General features: G+C 44.0%; 1 protein-coding gene across 2 annotated transcripts in view; it reads right to left on the bottom strand.

Annotated features, from left to right (window-relative positions):
- Positions 1–25,321, bottom strand: part of SLC9A7 (solute carrier family 9 member A7) — a 180,957-nt gene that overhangs the window by 138,547 nt on the left and 17,089 nt on the right. For both annotated transcript variants that reach the window (XM_073541453.1, XM_073541454.1), the window contains exon 2: positions 3,303–3,502. In XM_073541453.1, coding sequence (XP_073397554.1) covers positions 3,303–3,502 — 200 coding nt within the window. The remainder of the gene's footprint in view (positions 1–3,302; positions 3,503–25,321) is intronic.

Genomic DNA, 25,321 nt, shown 5'->3' with positions numbered 1-25,321 from the left:
GATTACTTGAGGGAAGATATCGGGAGAATAGTTCAGAGATATATGGAGGAGACAGGTTGTAGATGGTCTTGTAGGTCAGTATTAGTAATTTGAATTGGATACGCTGAGGGAATGGGAGCCAGTGAAGAGATTTGCAGAGGGGAGAAGCGGAGGAGTAGTGAGAAGAGAGAGATGAATTAGTCGGGCGGCAGAGTTAACGATGGACTGGATGGGTGCGAGGGTGTTAGCAGGGAGGTCACAGAAAAGGATGTTGCAGTAGTCGAGGCAGGAGAAGATGAGTGCATGCATAAGCATTTTAGTAGACTGTGGGTTGAGGAAGGGACGGATTCTGGAAATATTTTTGAGCTGGAGGCGACAGGAGATGGAAAGAGCTTGGATGTGCGGTTTGAATGACAGGGCAGAGTCAAGGGTTACGCCGAAGCTGCGGACCTCTGGTACGGGGGAAGCGTGATGTCGTCAATTGTTATAGAAAGGTTGGGTAAGGAAGATCTGTGAGATGGGGGAAAGATGATCAGTTCAGATTTGTCCACATTGAGTTTGAGGAAGCGAGAGGAAAAGAAGGAGGATATGGCTGATAGACACTCAGGGATTTTGGAGAGCAGAGAGGTGACGTCTGGGCCATAGAGGTAGATCTGAGTATCATCGGCATAAAGGTGGTACTGGAATCCGTGGGACTTTATGAGTTTCCCAGGCCAAGTCTATAGATTGAGAAGACTAGGGGTCCTAAAACAGAGCCTTGGGGGACTCCAACAGAGAGAGGGTGGGATGAGGAGGTAGTGTGGGAGTGGGAGACGCTGAATGTGAGGTTGGCAAGGTATGAGGAGATCCAGGATAGGGCGAGGTCTTTGATGCCAACGGAGGAGCGGATCTGTAGTAGGAAGAAGTGGTCAACTGTGTTGAAAGCAGATGGCAGGTCTAGAAGGAGGAGTATTGTCCGCTTGCTTTGGCTGTAAGTAGATCGTTGGTAATTTTGGTCAGGGCTGTCTCGGTGGAACGATGGGGACAGAAACCAGATTGTAGATTGCCAAAGCGAAAGTTAGATGATAGGTGGGAGGAAAGTTCAGCGTGGACGTGCTGCTCCAGGAGTTTAAAAGCCAATGGGAGCAGCAATATTGGGCGATAGCTGGACATGGCATTTGGGTCGAGGGTTGGCTTTTAAGGATAGGCGTGATTGTGGCATGTTTGAAAGCAGAAGGGAAGGTACCAGAAGTGATAGGTTGAAAAGTTGGGTTAAGGATGGGATAAGAGTGGTGGTGAGGTTGGGGAGGAGGTGGGATGGGATAGGGTCAAGTGCACAAGTGGTGAGGTGTGATTTGGAGAGAAGATGAGCAAGCTCCCCTTCAGTGATGTTAGGCTAGTTTCACACTAGCGTTACCAGGCGCAGCGCTCGGCCGCCGCTAAGCTTCGCCCCCGACCGCGCCCCCTCCGGTCAGCTCCTTCTATGATCGCATGACGTTGCATGCAATCAGCGTACCCTATATTTAGCATTGGGTACGCTGGTCGTGCGCTGGTACACTTTTGCTGGCGCATCCGCCCTTTTGGCGCTGAGCAGAGCGCACAAAAATGCAACAGTGCGTTTGGCGCACGTCGGCGCAGCGCCAAAAGGGCGGATACGCTGGCAAGAGTGTACGACCAGCGTACCCAACGCTAAATATAGGGTACGCTGCTCGCATCCATCGTCATGCGATCATAGGAGGAGCTGACTGGAGGGGTGCGGCCGGGGGCGGAGCTTAACGGCAGCCGAGCGCTGCGCCCAGTAACGCTAGTGTGAAACTAGCCTTAGATAGGGAGGTTATGGGGTTTGGGCATTGATCTGGTGTGCAAAGGGTTTGTGGTAGTTAAGCAATAAACACTTGCCGTGTTTGGTCTATCTTGTTTTTGAAGTGTGCGGCAAAGTCCTCGGCAGAGATCAGGGAAGTCGGAGGGGGCAGTGGTGGGTGGAGGAGGGAGTTAAAAGTATTGAACAACTGTTTGGGGTTGTGAGATAAGCAAGATACAAGGGATGTAAAGTAGGCCTGTTTAGCAGAGGTGAGGGCAGATTTGAATGCGAGTGTTGCTTGTTTGAGTGCAGTGAAGTCGTCTTGCAAATAAGTTTTCTTCCAGCGCCATTCTGCATGCTTGCCGAAGCTTTTTAGTGATGCTATTGTGCTAGGGTTGTCGATTGATTCGTAGCACTCTGTTATGCATGACAGGGGCGACCGAGTCGATGGCTGATGCAAGAGTGGCATTGTAGAAACTAATGGCAATGGCAGTGTCGAGGAGAGACATTATACTTTATGGAGATCTATGTTGAGCCATTGTACTGTATGGAGGACTTTATATGCCCATTATACTGTATGGGGGGCTGTGTGGGCATTACAGTTGGAGAATCATACTGTGATGGGGTCATCATTCTTTGTTGGCGGAACTGAGGGAGGAGGGTACAGAGGGGTCATCATACTGTGCGTGTGGAGGCGTTCACGGTCGGGGTATCATACTGTGTTTGAGGGCACTTTGTTTGCATCACACTTTATCATCTGTTTCATTCAAGGTCATTTTTATCCTTTGTTATTACATATTTAAATTATGCCATTGGGCCATATGCTTTTCACTGCTCTAATATATATATATATATACACATATATACATATACATATACACACACACACATTCCACTATAATTCCAAAGGTTAATCATTTTATTTGATAAGGAAAAACTCTCTCAATTGTAGACATTTTTTAACAAATATCAAGGTTGGCCTGCAACTTTCTGCAAGCTTCTAACTTTGGCCCTCTGTGTATTTAAGTTTGAAATCCCTGCCTTAAAGGGTTTGCTATCATCACAGTAAAGGGTTACATTTGCAAAAAGGCTGTAAAACAAACAAGTTTGCAATTTTACTTTTGATTAAAAATCCTCTCCATTCTCAAGAACGGACCTGCTCTACAATTGTTGGCTAGTATCTTAGGCTTGGAGTGCAGTGGTTATAAGCTCTTTACAGTGACTATAGCACACTAAAGTACGAGTTGCCTTTCTAATCTAAAACCTTAGTATTCAGGGCGCTTTGCGAAAAATAAGTGGGTTTTGGATTGCAGTTTGGGCACTCTGTCTTTAAAAGGTCCGCCACCACTGCTATATAACAATCGTTATGTGAATTTAGTTTTAATTTCTCTCATTTCGACATTGAAATTCCTTGTGTCAAATGGAAAAATATTGCTTCTTTTCCCAACAAATTAGAACAACATTATACTGTTAACGTAAAAGTTGAAAGAAAACCACTAACACAGCCCTTAAAAAAAAAAAAGTTGAAGTAAGGCTCACTTACTTTTCTCAACATGTCATTCTGTTCCACATTATGAATCTTCTCAGGGATGATCTCTCCCTTCAATGTATACTCAAAGAACTTCCCACTGACATTGACAAGGAGCGTGGTGAATGCCCTCTGTTCGGGAGAGCAGCTGATGGCTTTGTCATAAGTGCTGGTGGAAGGCGTTCCATACCGTAAGATCACCCCAACAATAAGACCTAAAAAGTAAAACAGTTCCATCAAAATGTCACTTAAAGTTGCAAATGTACTAAACTAACTTAAGGATACCATTTTAAACCTAAAATTATAGTATTTTTCACAATTTGAACCTGACAACTCAAGAGTCAACAATACCCATATTGCCTACAGTTGTCCCTAAGAAAAAAAAAAGACTAAGAACCTTTTAGGAGATAGATATTGGGGCTGATTTAGTAAACTACATGCACAAAATGTCTGGCTTAAAACTTACTAGACAGGGGGGCAGAGCTACAGGAAATGGGTGTGCCCTAAGTGTCCATGCTGTGGCACAATTTGGCGCAACTTGGACCAAAGTAAGACACTAGTAGATGGTTTAAGCTCAGAGAAGACAGTCTATAAGTGAGCCTGATTTATCGAATAGCAAGAGCCAATTTGACAAACATAAATCTATATAAGACTATTTAGTCTAAAGCCCCCCAATACACTTTAGACAGCCGCTAGCTGAACAATGGTTCGGTCGATCGTTTAGATGGCTGCCATCTTGCCCGACTCTCCCATGCACAGGAGTGCGTGCTCTGCTGAGCGTTCCTGTGTTCCCTACGAGAGACGTTGCTGGATATCTCTGGCATCATCTTATGTTTAAGAAAAATAAAGGATCGGCGGTAGGAAATCGGACACGCTGTATTCTTATATATTGGTGGTCCATATCGGCAGGTTTGGCTATTCTAATGTGTTTGGAGGCCTTTAGTCTGTACGGTCTAAAGAGCTTCAGTAAAAGCAACCCCACCATTTTATTTCAGACATTTTTCAAGTCCTGTCCACATTGGCATCAATACTCCTGTTTTTAGAAGATTACTGACAAATCCATTACAATCTGTCTTATTAATCCATAACGATTAGTTTTGCCCTTTCACTGACTGATAATAGGACAGTCTTTTTTTTTTTTTTTTCAATTAAGCAGTTAGGGCTAAAACTGTACTGGACTCGTTGCAATACTAAGGTGACCCCTCGGCGATATATTTCTAGAGAAGATAACCAGGTTGACCTGTGGATTTTTACAGTAGAACGTAGCATGGCTTTGCAGTTTGGATTACCGTGGATCTGCATGAAGACTAGCTCTTTTCGATGGGGCACATTAACATCAGGCATGCTGACGTTTTCTTTTGCAGTCATCAATCGGGGTCAAATCCAAGCAGAGTGACCGCAGCAAGAAAAAAACAGCATTGTATAAAGACTGATCAGATTTACTCTAAAAAACCAAATTAACTTTGTCAGTTATACAAATCTTAGCACTGTATACAACTGGTATAAAAACACCATTACGGTAAGGCCAAATGGAGCAGCTGGCTGCAACTGCTCAACAGGCAATCAGCAATCATCTGATTCTACAGGCAACAGTGGATTCAACAAACAGTGCAGTCCTTACAATTGGATCACGGATAAACAGCAGTTCCCCTGCAAAGTCAAGCAGTTGTTTATTCAGCAATCCAAAAACAGCATTAAAGCGAACCTGTCAGCAGGATTGTGCACAGTAACCTACCCACAATGTCAGGTCGGCGCCACTATACTGATTAAAATGACACCTTGGTTGATAAAATCCATGAACTAGGGGTCAGGTCACTGAGGGATCAGTGACCTGACAGAAGCCATACAGATGAATATCTAAGTAGAGCACCACATGAAGACCTCCCCACAGGCCGCCCCCAATCACGGGCATGTCATTAGCGCAAACTAAAAAAAATGATTACACAACAACCACAAGACAGATTTTATCAACCAAGGTATCATTTTACTCAGTATAACGGCGCAGACTTGACACTGTGTGTAGGGTACTGAGCACAATCCTGCTGACAGGTTCCCTTTAACTAATTGCCACTGCAGTTTTCAGAAGTCACCTGACTGCTCTGTTTGGTCTTTCCCTAAATATAATCAAATATATTCAAAATCAAGACAAACATGAAAGTACAGCAGCATTTTGGTGCTCAGCTGGTGTACTCTGGTGAACTCTCACGGCGGCTCAGTGAAATACTATGGGAGCGATTACCTCCTGTCAAGTGTATCGCCGGCGGTCGGGTGACATCGACGTGGAACACTCGGTATTAAATGGACTACGGCGGACAGGGAGTATATGTTTTGTAAGGAGGCTAATGGCCGTGTTGTCAATGGGAGGCATGTGTTGCAGAGATGGCTGTTCACTGCGATGCAACCCGGAGTATTTTGCTTTAGTGCACCTAAGCCCTAGGTAGGATGTTGTTTAGTGCACCTGGGTCCGGGTTGCGGGTCTGGCTACCCACATACCTCACTTGTGGGTGTGGTTACAGCCTACATAATGGAGACTGTTTGGCACATGGTCTGTGTCTTGGGAGGTAGAAGGCTTCTTGTGTGTGGCTCCAGACCAAGTCTGCGTGCTGGACATTGCCCAGCCTGTGTGCCCATAGGCCTGAGGAAGCAGGGAGCCAGGGATAAGGACAGTTTTGTCTTGTTTTGCCTGCTCTGAAGGCCGTTTACCATTTGTTTTCACTGCTTGGTTTATGGAGTAAATAAAAAAAAAGTTTAAAGAAGCACGCCTCCTGTTTTCTTCTAGCGCACCTGAGTTAGTAGAAATCCTTACAATTGGATTATTATTTTTGATTGCTTGCAGGACACGTGGGCGTCAGGGATTAGGTGTTCGGTAAGTAGGAGAATATTGTATGTGATTATGTCAATGTTTTGATTTTTTTTTACAATTGAACTCAGGCGCCGGATGATGAGACTAATCAACCATCATCGGCTCATGCTGTCTCTGTTATATGTGACAGCAGACACAGCCGGATGGGAGTAGTAGTCCCATCAGACAACACCTAAGTACAATCACTATGGGCTGTTCGTCGCATGGGAACACACACACACACACCCGCAGACAGAAACACACATTCTCTGCCCACACACTCTTCCTCCTACTGACATCATTTCCTTTGACAATTCTGCAGCGTTTTTGGCAGCAAATATACAGCAAATCCGCAAACCTTTTTACACCTGCGTTTTTGCTGCAGATTTGACTTCAATTTGTAGTCAAAGAGTCAAAAATGCTGCAGAAATGCAAAAAGAATTGACATACTGCAGAAAATATAACGCTGCAAATAAGGACAGAAATTTACGGATCATGTGCACAACACTTCAGGATTGTCATTGCATTACCATGCTTTAGTATTCCATTGCGTTTTTTGGAGCATTTCCGCACGTAAAATACGCTGTGAAAAGGCATCAAAAACGCATCTCGTGCTCAAAGCCTAAACCATCTGATTTACTTCATAACTGGATTCATGGTCCTGAAATCCGCTCCTTACAAGCTGCTGCTCACTACGGTAGGTTGTTTTAGGCTTGATTACAAATTTGACTGCAATACAAATGTCAGGTACAAATGTGTTGCCAAGCCCTAAGGGAAGAACCTGGTAAGAGAATATCAGATATGCAAAGCCAGAGAACAGAACTTAGGCTAGTTTCACACTTGCGTCTTTGTGCGCAGCGCATCGTGTGCAAGTAGAAACGCATGCAAAAACGTGCAAGCGTTTTTGCATGCGTTTGCGGTTTTTATGCGCATGCATTATAAATGGAGAAAAAAGTACAGTTTTGGATGTGCGGTTTGAAGGACAGGGCAGAGTCAAAGGTTACTCCGAGGCAGCGGACTTCTGGTACTGGAGGAAGTGTGATGTCATTAATTGTTATAGCTAGGTCGGGTAAAGAAGATCTGTGAGATGGCGGAAAGATGAGTTCAGATTTGTCTACATTGACTTTGAGGAAGTGAGAGGAGAAGAAGGAGGATATGGCTGATAGACATTCTGGGATTCTGGACAGCAGAGAGGTGATGTCTGGGCCATAGAGGTAGATCTGAGTGTCATCAGCATAAAGGTGGTAGTGGAATCCGTGGGACTTTATGAGTTGCCCCAGACCAAGTGTATAGATTGAGAAGAGTAGGGGTCCTAAAACAGAGCCTTGGGGGACTCCAACAGAGAGAGGGTGGGATGAGGAGGTGGTGTGGGAGTGGGAGACGCTGAATGTGCCATTTGATTTGGCTGTAAGTAGGTCGTTAGTAATTTTGGTCAGGGCTGTCTCAGTGGAGTGATGGGGGCGGAAACCAGATTGTAGATTGTCAAAGAGCAAGTTAGATGATAGATGGGAGGAAAGTTCAGCGTGGACATGCTGTTCCAGGAGTTTGGAAGCGAATGGAAGCAATGATATTGGGCGATAGCTGGACATTAGGTTTTTATACTCACATTTCAAACAATGTTTCTTTGTGTAGGGGGTGTTTTAAACCAGTGTCTAGACATGTTTACTCTTAAAACGCATGCGTACGCAAACGCAGGGTAATGCATGTCCATGCGCACGCCTGAGTTCCCATAGACTGTAATGCGTTGTTTTGACGCATTCCGTGCGCAAGCATATGCATGGTTTTTTTTTTTACGCCTTTGGGCGGACCCAAAAATGCAACATGTTGCGTCCGGCGCGTCTAGATGCACACCTGGAAAAACGCATGCGCACAAAAACGCAGATGAACGCATGCAAACGCAAGACCATGCGTACACCATGTTAAACATAGGTACGCATGACGCATGCGCACAAAACTGCTAATGTGAAACCAGCCTTAGTAACAACATGCCATTTAATGACACGTGTCTTTAGTCAACGTATATTATAGTGATACTATTTATCTGAATGCAGGGGCGTACATACCAATGGTGCAACCTGAACAGCCGCACATGGAACCAAAAGGTAAGTGGCCCATTTCCACTTCTAAAGCAGGAGGAAATGTGCATCATGGTGACAAATTCTTGCACAGGGGACCTCCCCTGTGTGTATTCCAGTGTCTATATGTATTTAAAAAGAGAAAAAAAAAAAAAGAAGAGGCTCGGTCCGGTCCTGCTCTGAAAACGTACGAACGAGTGTGCAAAAAATCATGGCGGCAGGTGCTCTGCACAGAGCTGTCAAAATATTAAATAGGGCTGGAGAGCAGTAAATGAGTTTCTGCGGGCAACAGTAAAGCATATTGGAGGTTCCTTGCAAGTTTAGAGCTGCATTTCAGCAAACGCTTGCTGCTGTACTCACCATCGTCAAGTCTATGCTGCTCCAGGTTTCTGGCATTGGCTGTCAACGTGACACAGCCAGTGAGCTCAGCGGTTCTACTGGGGTGGATAGGTGAAACTCACAGATTGGCTGTCATGATTCTCATTTGGTCTGACATGATCAGTTTAATTAAACACAGCTGGACTCCAAACAAGGAGTAGAACCATCTCAGGGAGGATCACAAGGAAATGGACAACACAAGTGTCTGAGTAAAGGGTCTGAACACTTAGGGTACCGTTACACATAACGATGTCCCAGCGATCCCACCCACGATCCGACGTGGATGGGATCGCTGGGACATTGTTAGCTGTTCGCTGGTGAGCTGTCACATAGACAGCCTCTCCAGCGATCAGGACCAGCAAGCACGCTGGTTACCAACGTAAACATCGGGTTTCTAAGGGCTGCAGGGCCCTTAGAAACCCGATGTTTACCCTAGATACCAGCGTGCACTGCAGGCAGGGCGGAGGGTGGAGGCAAAGCGGCGCACAGACAGACCGGCGTAGCTCTGCTATCTGCTACTCCGGTCTGACAGACTGGAGTAGCAGATAGCAGAGCTACGCCGGTCTGTCTGTGCGCCGCTTTGCCTCCACCCTCCGCCCTGCCTGCAGTGCACGCTGGTATCTAGGGTAAACATCGGGTTTCTAAGGTCCCTGCAGCCCTTAGAAACCCGATGTTTACATAGGTAACCAGCGTGCAGCGTCGCTTATCGCTGGCTCCCGCTACCAGACGCAGCGATGCGCGCTGGCCAGCGGGAGACCAGCGATGAAAAAATGGCCCAGGACGATCCAGCACAATCAGCGATACCCGGCAGGGGGGCCGATCGCTGCAGGATGTCACACACAGCGATCTCGCTGGAGAGATCGCTGATGTGTCAGTCACAAAATCAGCGATCTCGCCAGCGAGATTGCTGTGTGTAACGGGCCCTTTATGACCATGTGATATTTTAGTTTTTCCTTTTGTAATAAATTTTGCAAAAATTTCTACATTTGCTTTTTTTTTTTTTTTTTTTTTTTAGTCAAGAGGGGGTGCAAAGTTAACATTAATGAGAAAAAAATGACTTTTTTGAATTTTCCAAATGGCTGCAATGAAAAAGAGTGAAAAATTTAAAGGGGTCTGAATACTTTCTGTAACCACTGTATCATTGGGAAAAAACTTATCGAACAATGTGTATGGGGTCTCCAGGCGATTCCTCAACAGGCGACGTTGGACCCAGCACGTCCGACGTTGGACCGCCAATACCATTTCTTTGTGGGGATATGTTGCCGCCAGAAAAGTCTGGTGGTGGCTCTCAGTGACACAGCCACGACAACAAGCATCGGCAGGGAGGGGGCTCCCTCCGTGCTTCCCTGAGCCCCCCACAGCAGCGCAATGTGCAGCACTGCTGCGGGGGGCTCCATCCCTGCAGGTCCCCGAATCCAAGATGGCGACGGGGACCTTCGGGGGCCTGCAGGGAGCTGACTTCCTCAGTGCCTGCAAAGCGCAGGCATGAGGAAGTCTGCGTCTATGCCTGTGACAGATCGCTGATCTGTCACAGTGATCTGTGATGTGACAGATCAGCGATCTGTCACAGGACAGTGATGTCCCCCCTGGGACAACCTAATAAAGTTAAAAAAAAAAAAAAAAAAAAGTAAAAATAATCGCTAAATAAATTAAAAAAAAAAAAATATTCCCTAATAAATTCATTTTTTGGAAATAAAAAAAAAAAACAAAAAACAATAAAAGTGCACATATTTGGTATTGCCGCGTCCATAACGACCCGCCCTATAAAACTGTCCCATTAGTTAACCCCTTTAGCAAACCCCTTAAAAAATAAAAATAAAAAAAAGCAAAAAATAGTGATTATCATACTGCCGAACAAAAAGTGCAACAACGCATGATCAAAAAGACATATATATATCCATGGTACCGCTGAAAACATCATCTTGTCCTGCAAAAAGCGAGCCGCCACACAGCGTCATCAGTGAAAAAATAAAAAAGTTATAGCTCGCAGAATAAAGCGATGCAAAAATAATTATTTTTTATATAAAATAGTTTTCATTGCATAAAAGCGCTAAAACATAAAAAAACGACATAAATGAGGTATCGCTGTAACCGTACTGACCCGAAGAATAAAACCGCTTTATCAATTTTACCGCACGCGCACCCCCCAAAAGAAATTCATGAAACGCTGGTTTTTGTTCATTCTGCGTCCCAAAAATCATAATAAAAAGCGATCAAAAGATGTCACGTGCCCGAAAATGGTACCAATATAAACGTCAACTCGTCCCGCAAAAAATAAGACCGCACATGACTCGGTGGGTCAAAATATGCAAAAATTATAGCTCTCAATATGTGGTGATGCAAAAACTATTTTTACAATAAAAAGCGTCTTTTAGCGTGTGACAGCTGCCAAAAATAAAAACCGCCATAAATAGTAAATCAAACCCCCCGTTATCACCCCCTTAGTTAGGGAAAAATAATAAAATTAAAAGAAAATGTATTTATTTCCATTTTCCCATTAGGGTTAGGGCTGAGATTAGGGTTAGGGGTGTGTTGGGGTTAGGGTTGGAGTTAGAATTGGGGGTTTTCCACTGTTTGGGCACATCAGGTGCTCTCCAAACGCAACATGGTATCTGAGCTCAATTCCAGCCAATTCTGAGTTGAAAAAGTCAAATGGTGCTCCTTCCCTTCCAAGCTCTGCCATGCGCCCAAACAGTGTTTTACCCCCACATATGGGGTATCAGCCTACTCAGGACAAATTGCAAAACAACTTTTGGGGTTCAATTTCTCCTGTTGCCCTTACAAAAATAAAAAATTGGGGGCAAAAATATCATTTTTGTGGAAAAAAAAATATGATTTTTTTATTTTCACGCCCGGGCATTATAAACTTCTGTGAAGCACTTGGGGGTTCAAAGTGCTCACCACACATCTAGATAAGTTCCGTGGGGGGTCTAGTTTTCAAAATGGGGTCACTTGTGGGGAGTTTGAATAGTTTAGGCACATCAGAGGCTCTCCAAACGCACATGACACCCGCAGACCATTCCATCAAAGTCTGCATTCCAAAACGTCACTCCTTCCCTTCCGAGCCCCGACATGTGCCCATACAGTAGTTTTCTCCCACATATGAGATATCAGCGTACTCAGGACAAATTGGACAACAACTTTTGGGGTCCAATTTCTCCTGGTACCCTTGGGAAAATAAAAAAAATTGGGGACTAAATGATCATGTTTGTGGAAAAAATATGATTTTTTTATTTTCACGCCCGGACATTATAAACTTCTGTGAAGCCCTTGGGGGTTCAAAGTGCTCACCACACATCTAGATAAGTTACTTAGGGGGTCTAGTTTCCAAAATGGGGTCATTTGTGGGGGGTTTCCACTGTTTAGGTACACCAGGGGCTCTCCAAAGGCAACATGACACCCGCAGAACACAGACCATTCCATCACGTCACTACTTCCCTTCCGAGCCCCGACGTGTGCCCATACAGTAGTTTTCTCCCACATATGAGGTATCAGCGTACTCAGGACAAATTGGAAAACAACTTTTGGTGTCCAATTTCTCCTGGTACCCTTGGGAAAATAAAAAAATTGGGGACTAAATGATCATGTTTGTGGAAAAAATACGATTTTTTTATTTTAACGCCCGGACATTATAAACTTCTGTGAAGCACTGGGTTCACACATCTAGATAAGTTCCTTGGGGGGGTCTAGTTTCCAAAATGGTGTCATTTGTGGGGGGGTTTCCACTGTTTAGGTACATCAGGGGCTTTCCAAACGCGACATGGTGTCCGATCTCAATTCCAGCCAAAAACGTCAAATAGCGCTGCTTCCCTTCCGAGCTCTGCCAGGCGCCCAAATAGTCGTTTACACCCACATATGAGGTATCAGCGTACTCAGGACAAATTGCACAATAACTTTTAGGGTCCTGTTACCCTTGGAAAAATAAGAATTGAGGGTGAAAAGATCATTTTTGTGGAAAAAAAATGATTTTTTAATTGTACGGCCAATTTTGCATTGAAAAAGTCAAAAGGCGCTCCTTCCCTTCTGAGCTCTGCCATGCACCGAAACAGTGGTTCCCCACACACATCAGGTATCAGCGTACTCAGGACAAATTGCACAATAACTTTTGCAGTCCAATTTCTCCTGTTACCCTTGGTAAAATAAAAAAAATTGAACCTGAAGTATTATTTTGTGAAAAAAAGTTAAATGTTCATTTTTTTTTTTAAATATTCAAAAAATTCCTGTAAAGCACCTGAAGGGTTAAGAAACTTCTTGAATGTGGTTTTGAGCACCTTAAGGGGTGCAGTTTTTAGAATGGTGTCACTTTGGGGTAATTTCTATCATATAGACCCCACAAAGTGGCTTCAAATGTGATGTGGTCCGTAAAAATAAAATGGTGTTGCAAAAATTAGAAATCGCTGGTGAACTTTTAACCCTTATAACTTCCTAACAAAAAAAAAAATTTTGGTTCCAAAATTGTGCTGATGTAAAGTAAATATGTGGGAAATGTTACTGATTACGTTTTTTGTGTGCCGTATCTCTGTGATTTAAGAGCATAAAAATTCAAAGTTTGAAAATTGCGAAATTTTCAAAATTTTCGCCAAATTTCTGTTTTTTTCACAAATAAACACAAGTTATTTGCATGAAATTTTACCACTAACATGAAGTACAATATGTCACGAGAAAACAATGTCAGAATCACCGAGATCCATGGAAGCGTTTCAGAGTTATTACCTCATAAAAGGACAGTGGTCAGAATTGTAAAAATTGGCCCGGGAGTTAACGTGCAAACTACCCTTGGTAGTGAAGGGGTTAAGGGAGACCAGTCAATACTCTTATTTGCTGCAGATCTACCAGTCACCCGCCACATCACTGACAGCTCTGTGCATAGGCAGAAAGCTGCCACTGGTGGTGGCACGGATATACAGAGCTCATGAATTTGGAGGGCTAGCACCAGGTGTTTTTCTCCTATATTATACTATGCTCAGATTAGCTGGCAAAAACCTGGTGACGATTCCCTCAAGCAGCACAATATAAGAAAAGTCATACAAACCATACACTGCACATAGATAGATTGGATAAGGGATAGTAAGAATGAGCAGATAACTGCCAGAGTTGTCACCCCAAAGTCATGAAGCACCGATCGAATCTCCGTGCACTTAGTGAACTGTTATGAATGAGTCACCGTAGGAGGCAAAAGCAGAAATACAAGCTAAGTCCAGAAAACCAGAGAAGTTGGCATCAGATTGCAGACCCCTGAACCTCTCAACACAACTAGCAGTAGCCGTGGGGAGTTCCTACGATGCTCTAGACCCCTCGATCACAGCCGGAGAATTACATAGGCCTAAAGAAAGAAAGGGGAAATCTAAACTGCCCCAGAGCAGACCCCAAAGCAATAGGCAGCCCCCAACATATAATGACGGTGAAGCAAGATAAAAATACTAACAGACAGAAAGATAGACTGAGCAAAGACGGGGCCCAAAACTACCTAGATAGGAAAGGACAGGAAGGCTGCTGACTGCAATCTGCCAAAACCCTATCAAAGACAAAGCCAACAAGCTGATATGAAAAAGGCCCTGAAGCAGCTAGGCTTCAAAAACTAAATCAGCACTCAGGTATTTTCAGAAGACAGAGCTAAATGAATTCAGCACACCCCAGCAGGGAATGGCAGAAATCCAGAAAAACAAAGCAAAACAAAGTCAAAACACCAAAGTAAAAGGCCGAGCAGCAAACTTAGCTTTAGAGGAGCAGGAATTCAGACTGGTCTCCAAGGATCCCACAGGGAAATCACCCGCAGGGCAGAAGGGCGTCGGCAGCCTTATATCCAGTCAGTAACTCCACTCAGCCAGTCATCATCATCAGCCTGTCATCATCATCAGCCTCAGGTGTTTGATAATCAGGCTCACTACCTTTCTTTACCAGAAGAGGGAGTTCCTCGGGCCTCAGTAATGAAGGGGAAAATGAACTCAACAGTGAACCATATACACTCACTGGCCACTTTATTAGGTACACCTGTCCAACTGTGTGTTAAGACTTAATTTCTAATCAGCCAATCACATGGCGGCAACTCAGTGCATTTAGGCATGTAGACATGGTCAAGACAATCTCCTGCAGTTCAAACCGAGCATCAGTATGGGGAAGAAAGGTGATTTGAGTGCCTTTGAACGTGGCATGATTGTTGGTGCCAGAAGGGCTGGTCTGAGAATTTCAGAAACTGCTGATCTACTGGGATTTTCACGCACAACCATCTCTAGGGTTTACAGAGAATGGTCCGAAAAAGAAAAAAAATCCAGTGAGCGGCAGTTCTGTGGCCGGAAATGCCATGTTGATGCCAGAGGTCAGAGGAGAATGGGCAGACTGGTTCGAGCTGATAGAAAGGCAACAGTGACTCAAATTGCCACCCGTTACAACCAAGGTAGGCAGAAGAGCATCTCTGAACGCACAGTGCGTCGAACTTTGAGGCAAATGGGCTACAGCAGCAGAAGACCACACTGGGTACCACTCCTCTCAGCTAAGAACAGGAAACTGAGGCTAAAATTTGCACAAGCTCATCGAAATTGGACAGTAGAAGATTGGAAAAACGTTGCCTGGTCTGATGAGTCTCGATTTCTGCTGCGACATTCGGATGGTAGGGTCAGAATTTGGCGTAAACAACATGAAAGCATGGATCCATCCTGCCTTGTATCAACGGTTCAGGCTGGTGGTGGTGGTGTCATGGTGTGGGGAATTTTTTCTGGGCACTCTTTGGGCCCCTTGGTACCAATTGAGCATCGTTGCAACGCCACAGCCTACCTGAGTATTGTTGCTGACCATGTCCATCCCTTTATGACCACAATGTACCCAACATCTGATGGCTACTTTCAGCAGGATAATGCGCCATGTCATAAAGCTCGAATCATCTCAGATTGGTTTCTTGAACATGACAATGAGTTTACTGTACTCAAATGGCCTCCTCAGTCACCAGATCTCAATCCAATAGAGCATCTTTGGGATGTGGTGGAACGGGAGATTCGCATCAGGGATGTGCAGCCGACAAATCTGCGCCAACTGTGTGATGCCATCATGTCAATATGGTCCAAAATCTCTGAGGAATGCTTCCAGCACCTTGTTGAATCTCTGCCACGAAGAATTGAGGCAGTTCTGAAGGCAAAAGGGGGTCCAACCCCTTACTAGCATGGTGTACCTAATAAAGTGGCCAGTGAGTGTAGGTCCAGTTAAAGAAAATTAAAATCCAGTGATATTTCGTCTAATATTTAAGGGTGAACTCACACGACAGATTTAGTTCCAAAAACTATTCATCTGTATGGGCGCTCAAATCTATTTTCTTGCCAGCAAAACACTCCCCAATCTGATGTGTGGAACTAGTTTTGGCACCACAGATTTATGCAAGAAAATTCGCAAGGTCTGAATCCATCTGAATGGACCAAAATGGAAAGCTTAAAAAAGAAGTAGGCTAAACTACTTTCTTCGCTGTACTGGTGTCTGAACTATGCATATCCCCATGCTCCAAGCAGAAGCAGCTCTGAATCTCCAGCATCAGAGAAGCGCGGGGTACTAGAGCTGGCCTTCACAGCTGGTTGGGCTCTGTATAGCAAAATTACTCTATGCCTTGACAACCACCCACCTCTGGGAAAACTGCAGTGGCCTGTAACCTAGGCTACAAACAGGATATAATAGAATAGAAAAAACCTTGGTTAGAAAAGAGAGAACGTATAATAAGAGGTAAATTGCAAAGTTGCTTGTTTTTGGGACAAACCCCTTAATGAATGGCTGTTTAACCCATTCCTCCATTGCGTCTCCTTACCAAGAATAATGTAAAATAAAATTCAATTCCAGAACAATGACAAGTATTTCAGTAAGAGAAATCAACTAGTTAATAACCAGTCATGTAACACGCCCATAGCTGATAGCGTTAGTAAGAAAGTCAAATATCTTGAAGCAGCCACTCAGTCATCAGTTGCCGCCTTTTTTCACGTGATCCATAATCTAATGTCTGTTGGCAAACCTTGCCGGTCTTGGATCTGTAGACCAAATTGCCTATCTAGTATTGAAGCACACATCCCTCCTCTGAAGAAACGTAACCAATTTGATACTCCCTCGATTTTGCCTGAGGTCATTGCAGATATGACCAAATATTTTGATGGGAGAGGGGCATTCTGGGATGAAGAGTATACAAGCGGTGATCTGTTGTCACCACCCATCAGTGCCATAAGCATACCAGTCTACTAAGCATTAAGTGGAACCCACCACCTCAGAAAAGCCATTTACCTGCAGCTAAATACCTTAACAGTTCTGTATAAGCTCTTCGGTGATCACTGTATTACATGTTCAATGACTGTATATACAGAGCTCCTGAGTATAATGTCTCTGGTGATCACTAGGGTTGATCAAATAGTGCTGCCTCGGTAACCTGGAACGCTCCCGATAATCAGCTGTTCGGCGCCGCAGCTGCATGTGTCGCGGCTGTGTGACAGTCACAACACATGCATTGACAGCCCAACAAACAGGTTCTCCATGCATGTGTTGTGACTGTCATACAGCCATAACACATGCATGGAGAGCCTGTTTGTTTGGCTATCAATGCATGTGTTGTGACTGTCTCACAGCCGCGACACATGCAACTGATCATTGGAAGCGCTCCAGGTATCCAGGTTACAGACGTAGCTATTCGTCAAGCGCTATAGCTTCAGATAAATGCTTATCCAAATAGCTATTCGATCAATCCTAGTGATCACCACTTCCTGTATACTATATACAGAGCTCCTTTTTATAATGGCACTTAGTATTGTGTTGGTTTTTTTTAGCAGTGATCAGTATTCAGTCAATAAGTAGTGATTATATGTGCTCTGGTCATGGTGTGGCGGTATTTGTTTCTTGTATGTGGTATTATTCGGTTACTATGTGATGATAATATGTGATCTGGTCATGGTATGGCGGTATATGTTTTTTGCACGTGGTATTATTCATCACTGTGATGGTAATGTGTGGTCTGGTCACGGTGTGCCGGTATTTGTCTCTTGTCTTGTATGTGGTATTAATGTCATTTAAAAAAAAATGTATGTGACGCATTCCCTTACAGAAAAATAAATAAGAATACACATAAAAAGGTTATTGGATATTTTAAGAAATATTTTATAGGATAGAGTAGCGTAGGGTCCAGCTAGTAGAGTCTAACTTGTCTTGGAGGCGGGTTTAAAGATATTTTGGCCAAAACAAAAGCTGCTGGCTATGTATGTGACATGGTGTTCAATGAGATCTGTTAATGTGTGATTGGTGACCACGTGGTGCAGAAGTATAGTTTTTTTCAAGAGTGAGTGGTGGGACTGTGGAAGGTTCGAGGGGTGAAGGTGAAGCTGGGATGGAGCCTGGGCAAAGTATCAAGGGGGCCCGAAATTTTACCACTGTGGGGATGAGGGTTGGATTAAAATCAGCTGTGAAAGTCAGTAAAACAAACAAACAAACAAAAAAAAACAACAAACCACACTTGGAAGGCATCACACATTGTTAGAATATAGAAGAGAGTGAAACTTTTTTTTTCTCCACATGCAATAAAAACTGAAGACGCTCGGACCACACTCTCTCTCTGATCAGAGTAAATCGGTCTGTGTTTCTTGTACATGGAAAAGTTGGATTTATGAGTTACATGACACTAATGAATAGGAGAAGTTTTGCAAATTTTTTTTTCATACAAGAAAGTCAGGTGATGGCAAAAATCAAAACAATGACAAAACACTGATGAAGATAAAGTTAAAAAACAGACTTAAAAATAAAACACAGGCATCTTAACGGCTCTTTTTCCTCTTCTTTTTAATTCTTAAAAATGGACTTCAACTGTAACGTATTGGAGCATTTTCAGAGCGGAAACCACCTAAATAATGGATGTATGTGTGAGGGAGGAGGGAGAATCCATTTTGGATTATAAGTTCAGGACATCTCCGTCGACTCCTGGAATGTGCCCCCACGCCATAAAAGACAATGCAATGCTTTCCTTAATTAAAAACGCAGGGACAAGCTCTTTGAAGCTCGGGTCACCACCAATTAGCACAAGGGTGTGAACTCACCTACAGCCAACTGGCTCCCTTTGTGTGTGACTGAAGCATATGGAGACAGCGCATACAACAAGTCACAGCAGGCTCTGAGGTATTGAATCTGGAAAATGACATATAACAACAGAATGCAATATGTCTGAGACTAGCCGAGCACATTACCGGAATCGGTATTCCTTTCCCCACACTCCATATTATCTAACCACCTCCAGAACCCTGCATTATGGAGTTATAAAGCATAGCTAACAGGAATTACATACGGTAGGCATATTTGGTCTCTATGCACAGATAAAATCCAGCAGAATCCAGTGGCATCGCTGCCATTTCATTCAGAGCTTGTGTCAGAAAGTTATGAACCTCTACGGATCTAGGCAGAAAATCACATTCTCCGATGTGGGAGGGGAGAGGCTGCACAAGCCCAGGGGTGGGAGCAGAGTGTAGGAGGGAACAGTCTGGGAGATATAAGGCAGTCTCTCATTTTGGACTGAGATTTTCTAATGGCTGTAGGATACGTTAGCTGACGCAGCCAGGAAAGCCTGTAACGAAGATTTGGACCTGTGACCCTTCAGCGCCCCCCTGTTGTCACACTACATAACACGGTAACTGTAACCTAACTATACCCTTTCCTTGTACTACACTTGTGACTGTATACCTGTATATTCTTGTAAAGATATATGTTGCAATTGTGTCGAGTCACCTCCTGATGACGTCTCACTAGCTCAAACCAGTATATACAGTCATATGTAAAAGTTTTGGCACCCCTATTAATGTTAACCTTTTTTCTTTATAACAATTTTGGTTTTTGCAACAGGTATTTCAGTTTCATATATCTAATAACTGATGGACTCAGTTATATTTCTGGATTCAAATGAGGTTTATTGTACTAACAGAAAATGTGCAATCTGCATTTAAACAAAATTTGACCGGTGCAAAAGTATGGGCACCCTTATCATTTTCTTGATTTGAACACTCCTAACTACTTTTTACTGACTTCCTGAAGCACTAAATTGGTTTTGTAACCTCATTGATCTTTGAACTTCATAGCCAGGAGTATCAAATCATGAGAAAAGGTATTTAAGGTGGCCACTTGCAAGTAGTTCTCCTATTTGATTCTCCTATGAAGAGTGGCATCATGGGCTCCTCAAAACAACTCTCAAATGATCTGAAAACAAAGATTATTCAACATAGCTTTTCAGGGGAAGGATACAAAAAGTTGTCTCAGAGATTTAACCAGTCAGTTTCCACTGTGAGGAACATAGTAAGGAAATGGAAGAACACAGGTACAGTTCTTGTTAAGCCCAGAAGTGGCAGGCCAAGAAAAATATCAGAAAGGCAGAGAAGAAGAATGGTGAGAACAGTCAAGGACAATCCACAGACCACCACCAAAGACCTGCAGCATCATCTTGCTGCAGATGGTGTCACTGTGCATCGGTCAACAATACAGCGCATGCATAACGCCTTTTTGTATGACCAAACAACTCAATCTTTGTTTCATCAGTCCACAGGACCTTCTTCCAAAATGTAACTGGCTTGTCCAAATGTGCTTTTGCATACCTCAGGCGACTCTGTTTGTGGCGTGCTTGCAGAAACGGCTTCTTTCGCATCACTCTCCCATACAGCTTCTCCTTGTGCAAAGTGCGCTGTATTGTTGACCGATGCACAGTGACACCATCTGCAGCAAGATGATGCTGCAGGTCTTTGGAGGTGGTCTGTGGATTGTCCTTGACTGTTCTCACCATTCTTCTTCTCTGCCTTTCTGATATTTTTCTTGGCCTGCCACTTCTGGGCTTAACAAGAACTGTACCTGTGTTCTTCCATTTCCTTACTATGTTCCTCACAGTGGAAACTGACTGGTTAAATCTCTGAGACAACTTTTTGTATCCTTCCCCTGAAAAGCTATGTTGAATAATCTTTGTTTTCAGATCATTTGAGAGTTGTTTTGAGGAGCCCATGATGCCACTCTTCATAGGAGAATCAAATAGGAGAACTACTTGCAAGTGGCCACCTTAAATACCTTTTCTCATGATTTGATACACCTGGCTATGAAGTTCAAAGCTCAATGAGGTTACAAAACCAATTTAGTGCTTCAGGAAGTCAGTAAAAAGTAGTTAGGAGTGTTCAAATCAAGAAAATGATAAGGGTGCCCATACTTTTGCACCGGTCAAATTTTGTTTAAATGCAGATTGCACACTTTCTGTTAGTACAATAAACCTCATTTGAATCCAGAAATATAACTGAGTCCATCAGTTATTAGATATATGAAACTGAAATACCTGTTGCAAAAACCAAAATTGTTATAAAGAAAAAAGGTTAACATTAATAGGTGTGCCCAAACTTTTACATATGACTGTATCAGAACAGATTTTTGGTATGAACGTAGTATTTTTGGTTGAACACCACCAGTATATATAGCATATATTTATATTGCTACAATGTGTTCCTTTATTTCAGAAAATCATTTTTGGACATGGTTTTAGGGACTTTTTTTGTCTTTTGAGAAGTATTTTTGTCGGTTCTTTTTAGCATTTCCCTTTTATTTGATTTATTTGATATGAAAGGAATTTTCCTAGAAACGAAGGAAACTAGTAATGCTTCACAGAGAAGTGGAAGAGCCATTCAGCACGTGACTGCAAACATTCATTTATATCGTCTATGAACAGTCGTGTGACAACCGCTGGGACTAGATCCTGAGGCTGTGTGCCCACATAAGCGTTTTTTCCATGCAAAAATGCTTAAAAACCGCATACCTTAAGCATCCCATTCTTAGAATGCATTCTGCAATTTTTGTGCACATGATGCGTTTTTTTCTGCAAAAAAAACGCATCGCGGTAAAAAATGCAGCATGTTCATTAACTTTGCAGTAAAAAATGCATTTCCAACTATATTCTATGAGAGTGTGGATGCTCCGGAAAAAAAACACATAAAAAAAACGCGCAATAAAACGCGTTTTCCTGGGAAGGAGTCCGGTTTTTAGTCAGGAGTTTTCTGCATACGTGGGTACATAGCATTAAGGTATGAGCGCAACTTGAGTATTCGAAGCTGATTTTTCAGCAGCAAAATTTAGAGAGTTGACAGGAAAAATACAAATAAAATAAAAGGCACATTTTACTTATTTTTTTTTTTTTTTTTTTTAAACATAATTTTGATGTGGTTTTACTTGCATTTTTCCCATTAACTTGAATGGGTGAAAAATGCTGCAAAAGAGTTGAAAGAATTGACAAGCTGCTGATTTTTTTTTTCCCCTCAAAGTTTGATTATTCAAATTCATAAAAGAAAAAAAATAATCAGCACGTGCCTCACATTTCAGAAAACGCTATTTACTTTGTGCATACTGCAAAATACTGAGGTTTTTTTCACGCGTGTATATTACAGGCTGTTAGGATCTCCAGGTTTGCACTACATTGCCAGTTCTTTATGTGGTCCGTAAAACCCCCTTAACATTGAATCATAAGGACTGGTTAGAAGCAAAGAATGCAGACACATATAGTAACTGTATTTACTAATTTTTACCACTTGAGGTTGTTGTTTTTTTTGCCCTTATTTTGTTTCTAGTATTCGTTCTGTACATGAGAAAAGCAGTACCGTATTTTTCGCTTTGTAAGATGCTCCGGATTATAAGACGCACCACAATTTTTGAGGAGAAAAATAAGAAAAAAATATTTTTTAATAAAATGGTGGTGCCTCTTATAATCCTTGCATCTTATTGCTTACCAGGGTTGGTGGCTGCGGTGTAGCGGGGTCCCAGGCTCGCTGCTGGAGGAGGCAGGCGTGGAGTGATGCTGCAGGCCGCATTCAGGGATGAGGGGGGGCTCCGATGTGTGCCGTTGCTGCTGCAGAGTCTTGTGCTGGTGTCAGGTTTCTCCACTTGTCCGGCGGTTGGAGGCCGGTGCTGCGGGTGCCTCCGGTGCGGCGTTGTGTGCCCATCGATGCCCGGGGCTCTGCCGACATTGTTCGACAGACCAGAGCCCCAGCATTTCCTCAGTTCCCTGTATACGTGCGCTGAAGTGCCGGTAAAAAAAAAAAAATGGCCGCCGGCGCGTGCGCAGATGGGATCTCGGGACCCAGTTCTCGAGAGATGAGATCTGAAATCTCATCTCTCGAGAGCTGGGTCCCGAGATTCCATCTGCGCACGCGCGGCGGCCATTTTTTTGCAGGCACCACCGCGCGCACACAGGGAACCCAGGGAAAATGGCCGCCGGCGCGTGCGCAGATGGGATCTCGGGACCCAGCTCTCGAGAGATGAGATTTCAAATCTCATCTCTCGAGAACTGGGTCCCGAGATCTCATCTGCGCACGCGCCGGCGGCCATCTTTTTACCGGCACACAGGGAACCGAGGAAATGCCGGGGCTCTGGCCTGTCGCACAATGTTGGCAGAGCCCCGGGCATCGACGGGCACACAACGCGGCACCGGACACACCCGCAGCAGCGGCCAGCAACCGCCGGACGCCCCCGATCACAGCCTAGGTAAGGCATGTCCGCTTTGTAAGACGCACCCGTTTTCCCCCCAAATTTTGGGGAAAAAAAGTGCGTCTTACAAAGCGGAAAATACGGTATATAAGAGTGAAGGATGAAAAGGAACATGGCAGTGTTTTATGTATTTCTATGCAGCTGAATGCTCCGGTCCCGAGTGCCGGCGGCAGTGCCGGGTACTGAAGTGCGAGACTCGTTCCAGTTTCTCGCAAGTCTGACCCCGGCCATACAGAGAGACTGGTCACTCCAGGGGAGACTTCAGGAAGAAGCAGCCGGGAACCGACTAGTTTCCCATGCAGCTTGGTCCCCGGCAGGCGGCTATCAAACTATTTGTTTGATCTCACACTATTACTAGTGATGAGCGAGTATTCTCGCTGATTGGGTTTTTCCGAGCATGCTCGGGTGATCTCCGAGTATTTTGGCGTGCTCGGAGATTTCGTAGTCTAATCTGCATGATTTGCGACTTGTAGACAGGCTGAATACATGGGGAAATTGCACAACAATTTTTGTGTTCCATTTTCTCCCGAGTACGTCAATACCCCATATGTTGGGGAAAATTACTGTTTGGGCACATGGCAGGGCTCGGAAAGGAAGGAGTGACGTTTTGGAACACAGACTTTGATGGAATGGTCTGAGGGTATTATGTCGCCTTTAAAAAGCCCCTGATGTGCCTAAACAGTGGAAACCCCCCCATCACATGACCCCGTTTTGGAAACTACACCCCTCAAGGATTTTATGCAGGGGTACAGTGAACATTATGAACCCCCAGGTACTACACAGAATTTGATAAAGTCGTCATATGTAAAGTTTTGGGTTTTTTTCACCAATATGATGTTTTAACCCTAAATTTGTAATTTTCACAATAGATATTAGGTGAAAATGAACCCCATAATATGTTATGCAATTTCTCCAGAACAAAATGATAGGAAAAAGCGCTATTCGTCTGGAATAAATAGTGAATGCCATGTCACATTTAAGCCCCCGTCACACATAGCGATCTCGCTAGCGAGATCGCTGCTGAGTCACAAGTTTTGTGACGCAACAGCTATCTCACCAGCGAGATCGCTGTGTGTGACATCTATCAGCGACCGGCCCCCCTGCCGGTATCGCTGATCGTTGTTGGAAAGCCCTGGACATTTATTTGATCGCTGATCTCCCGCTGGCCAGCACGCATCGCTGCGTGTGACAGGCGAGAGACCAGCGATCAGCTGGTAACTAAGGTAAACGCAGGGTTTCTAAGGCTGGTTTCACATTTGCGCTTTTGTGCGCAGCGCATCGTGCACCTATATTTAACATGACGTGCGCATGGTCTTGCGCACACTTGCGTTTTCGTGCGCATGCGTTTTTTTGTCTTTCGCGCCAGACGCAACATGTTGCATTTTTTGGTGTGCCTTGTCTCTGCAAAAAAACGCATGCGCACGCTTGCGCACGGAATGCGCAAAAACAACACATTGAAGTCTATGGGAACGCATGCGTGCGCATGGTCTTGCGCACGGTTGCGTTTTTTTGCGCATGCGTTTTTGAGTGAAACAAGTCTAGAATGTTCTCTAGATAATGGAAAAAATGTCACACCTAAAAACGCATGTGCATAAAAAAACGCAAACGCATGCAAAAACGCATGTAAAACGCAAGCAACGCTGCGTTTGACGCATCAGCGTGCGCATGAAGGTAAAAAAACGCGCGTTTGTTTTGCGTTTTTCTTTGCGTTTTTTATGCGCCCGATGCGCTGCGCAAAAAAACGCTAATGTGAAACTAGCCTAAGCAGCGCGCTGTGCTTAGAAACCCTCTGTGTAGCTTAGTTACCAGCACGCTGATGCAGTGAGCTGGTAACCAAGGTACACATCGGGTTTCTAAGTGACGCGCGCTGCTTAGAAACCCGATGTGCACCTTAGATACCAGCTCCCTGCGTCAGCGCGCTGGTATTTAACGTACACAGCGAGCTGGTGCTGATCGCTGGTGAAGCTGCCTGACAGCTCACCAGCGATCCTGACAAGTTGAAATCGTTGTCGAGATCGCTGGTGAGTCGCTATGTGTGACGGGGCCCTTAGAGTGGCCCTGACATGCGAAAACAGCAGAAATGCCACACAGGTGACCCCATTTTGGAGACTAGACCCCACAAGGAATTCATCTAGGGGTGTACTGAGCATTTTTAATCTACAGGCGCGTCACAAAACTTTATAAACATTTAGATGCGAGAACAATTTTTCTTTTTCTTCCAGTGAAACACTGTTTTATTAAATTTA

This window comes from Dendrobates tinctorius, unplaced genomic scaffold, assembly GCF_039654945.1.
Source record: "Dendrobates tinctorius isolate UK_male_01 unplaced genomic scaffold, ASM3965494v1 ptg000121l, whole genome shotgun sequence".
In the NCBI taxonomy this organism is placed as follows: Eukaryota; Metazoa; Chordata; class Amphibia; order Anura; family Dendrobatidae; genus Dendrobates; species Dendrobates tinctorius.
Note: the sequence above shows the minus strand (reverse complement) of the source record. Positions and strands in the feature narration are given on the sequence as shown.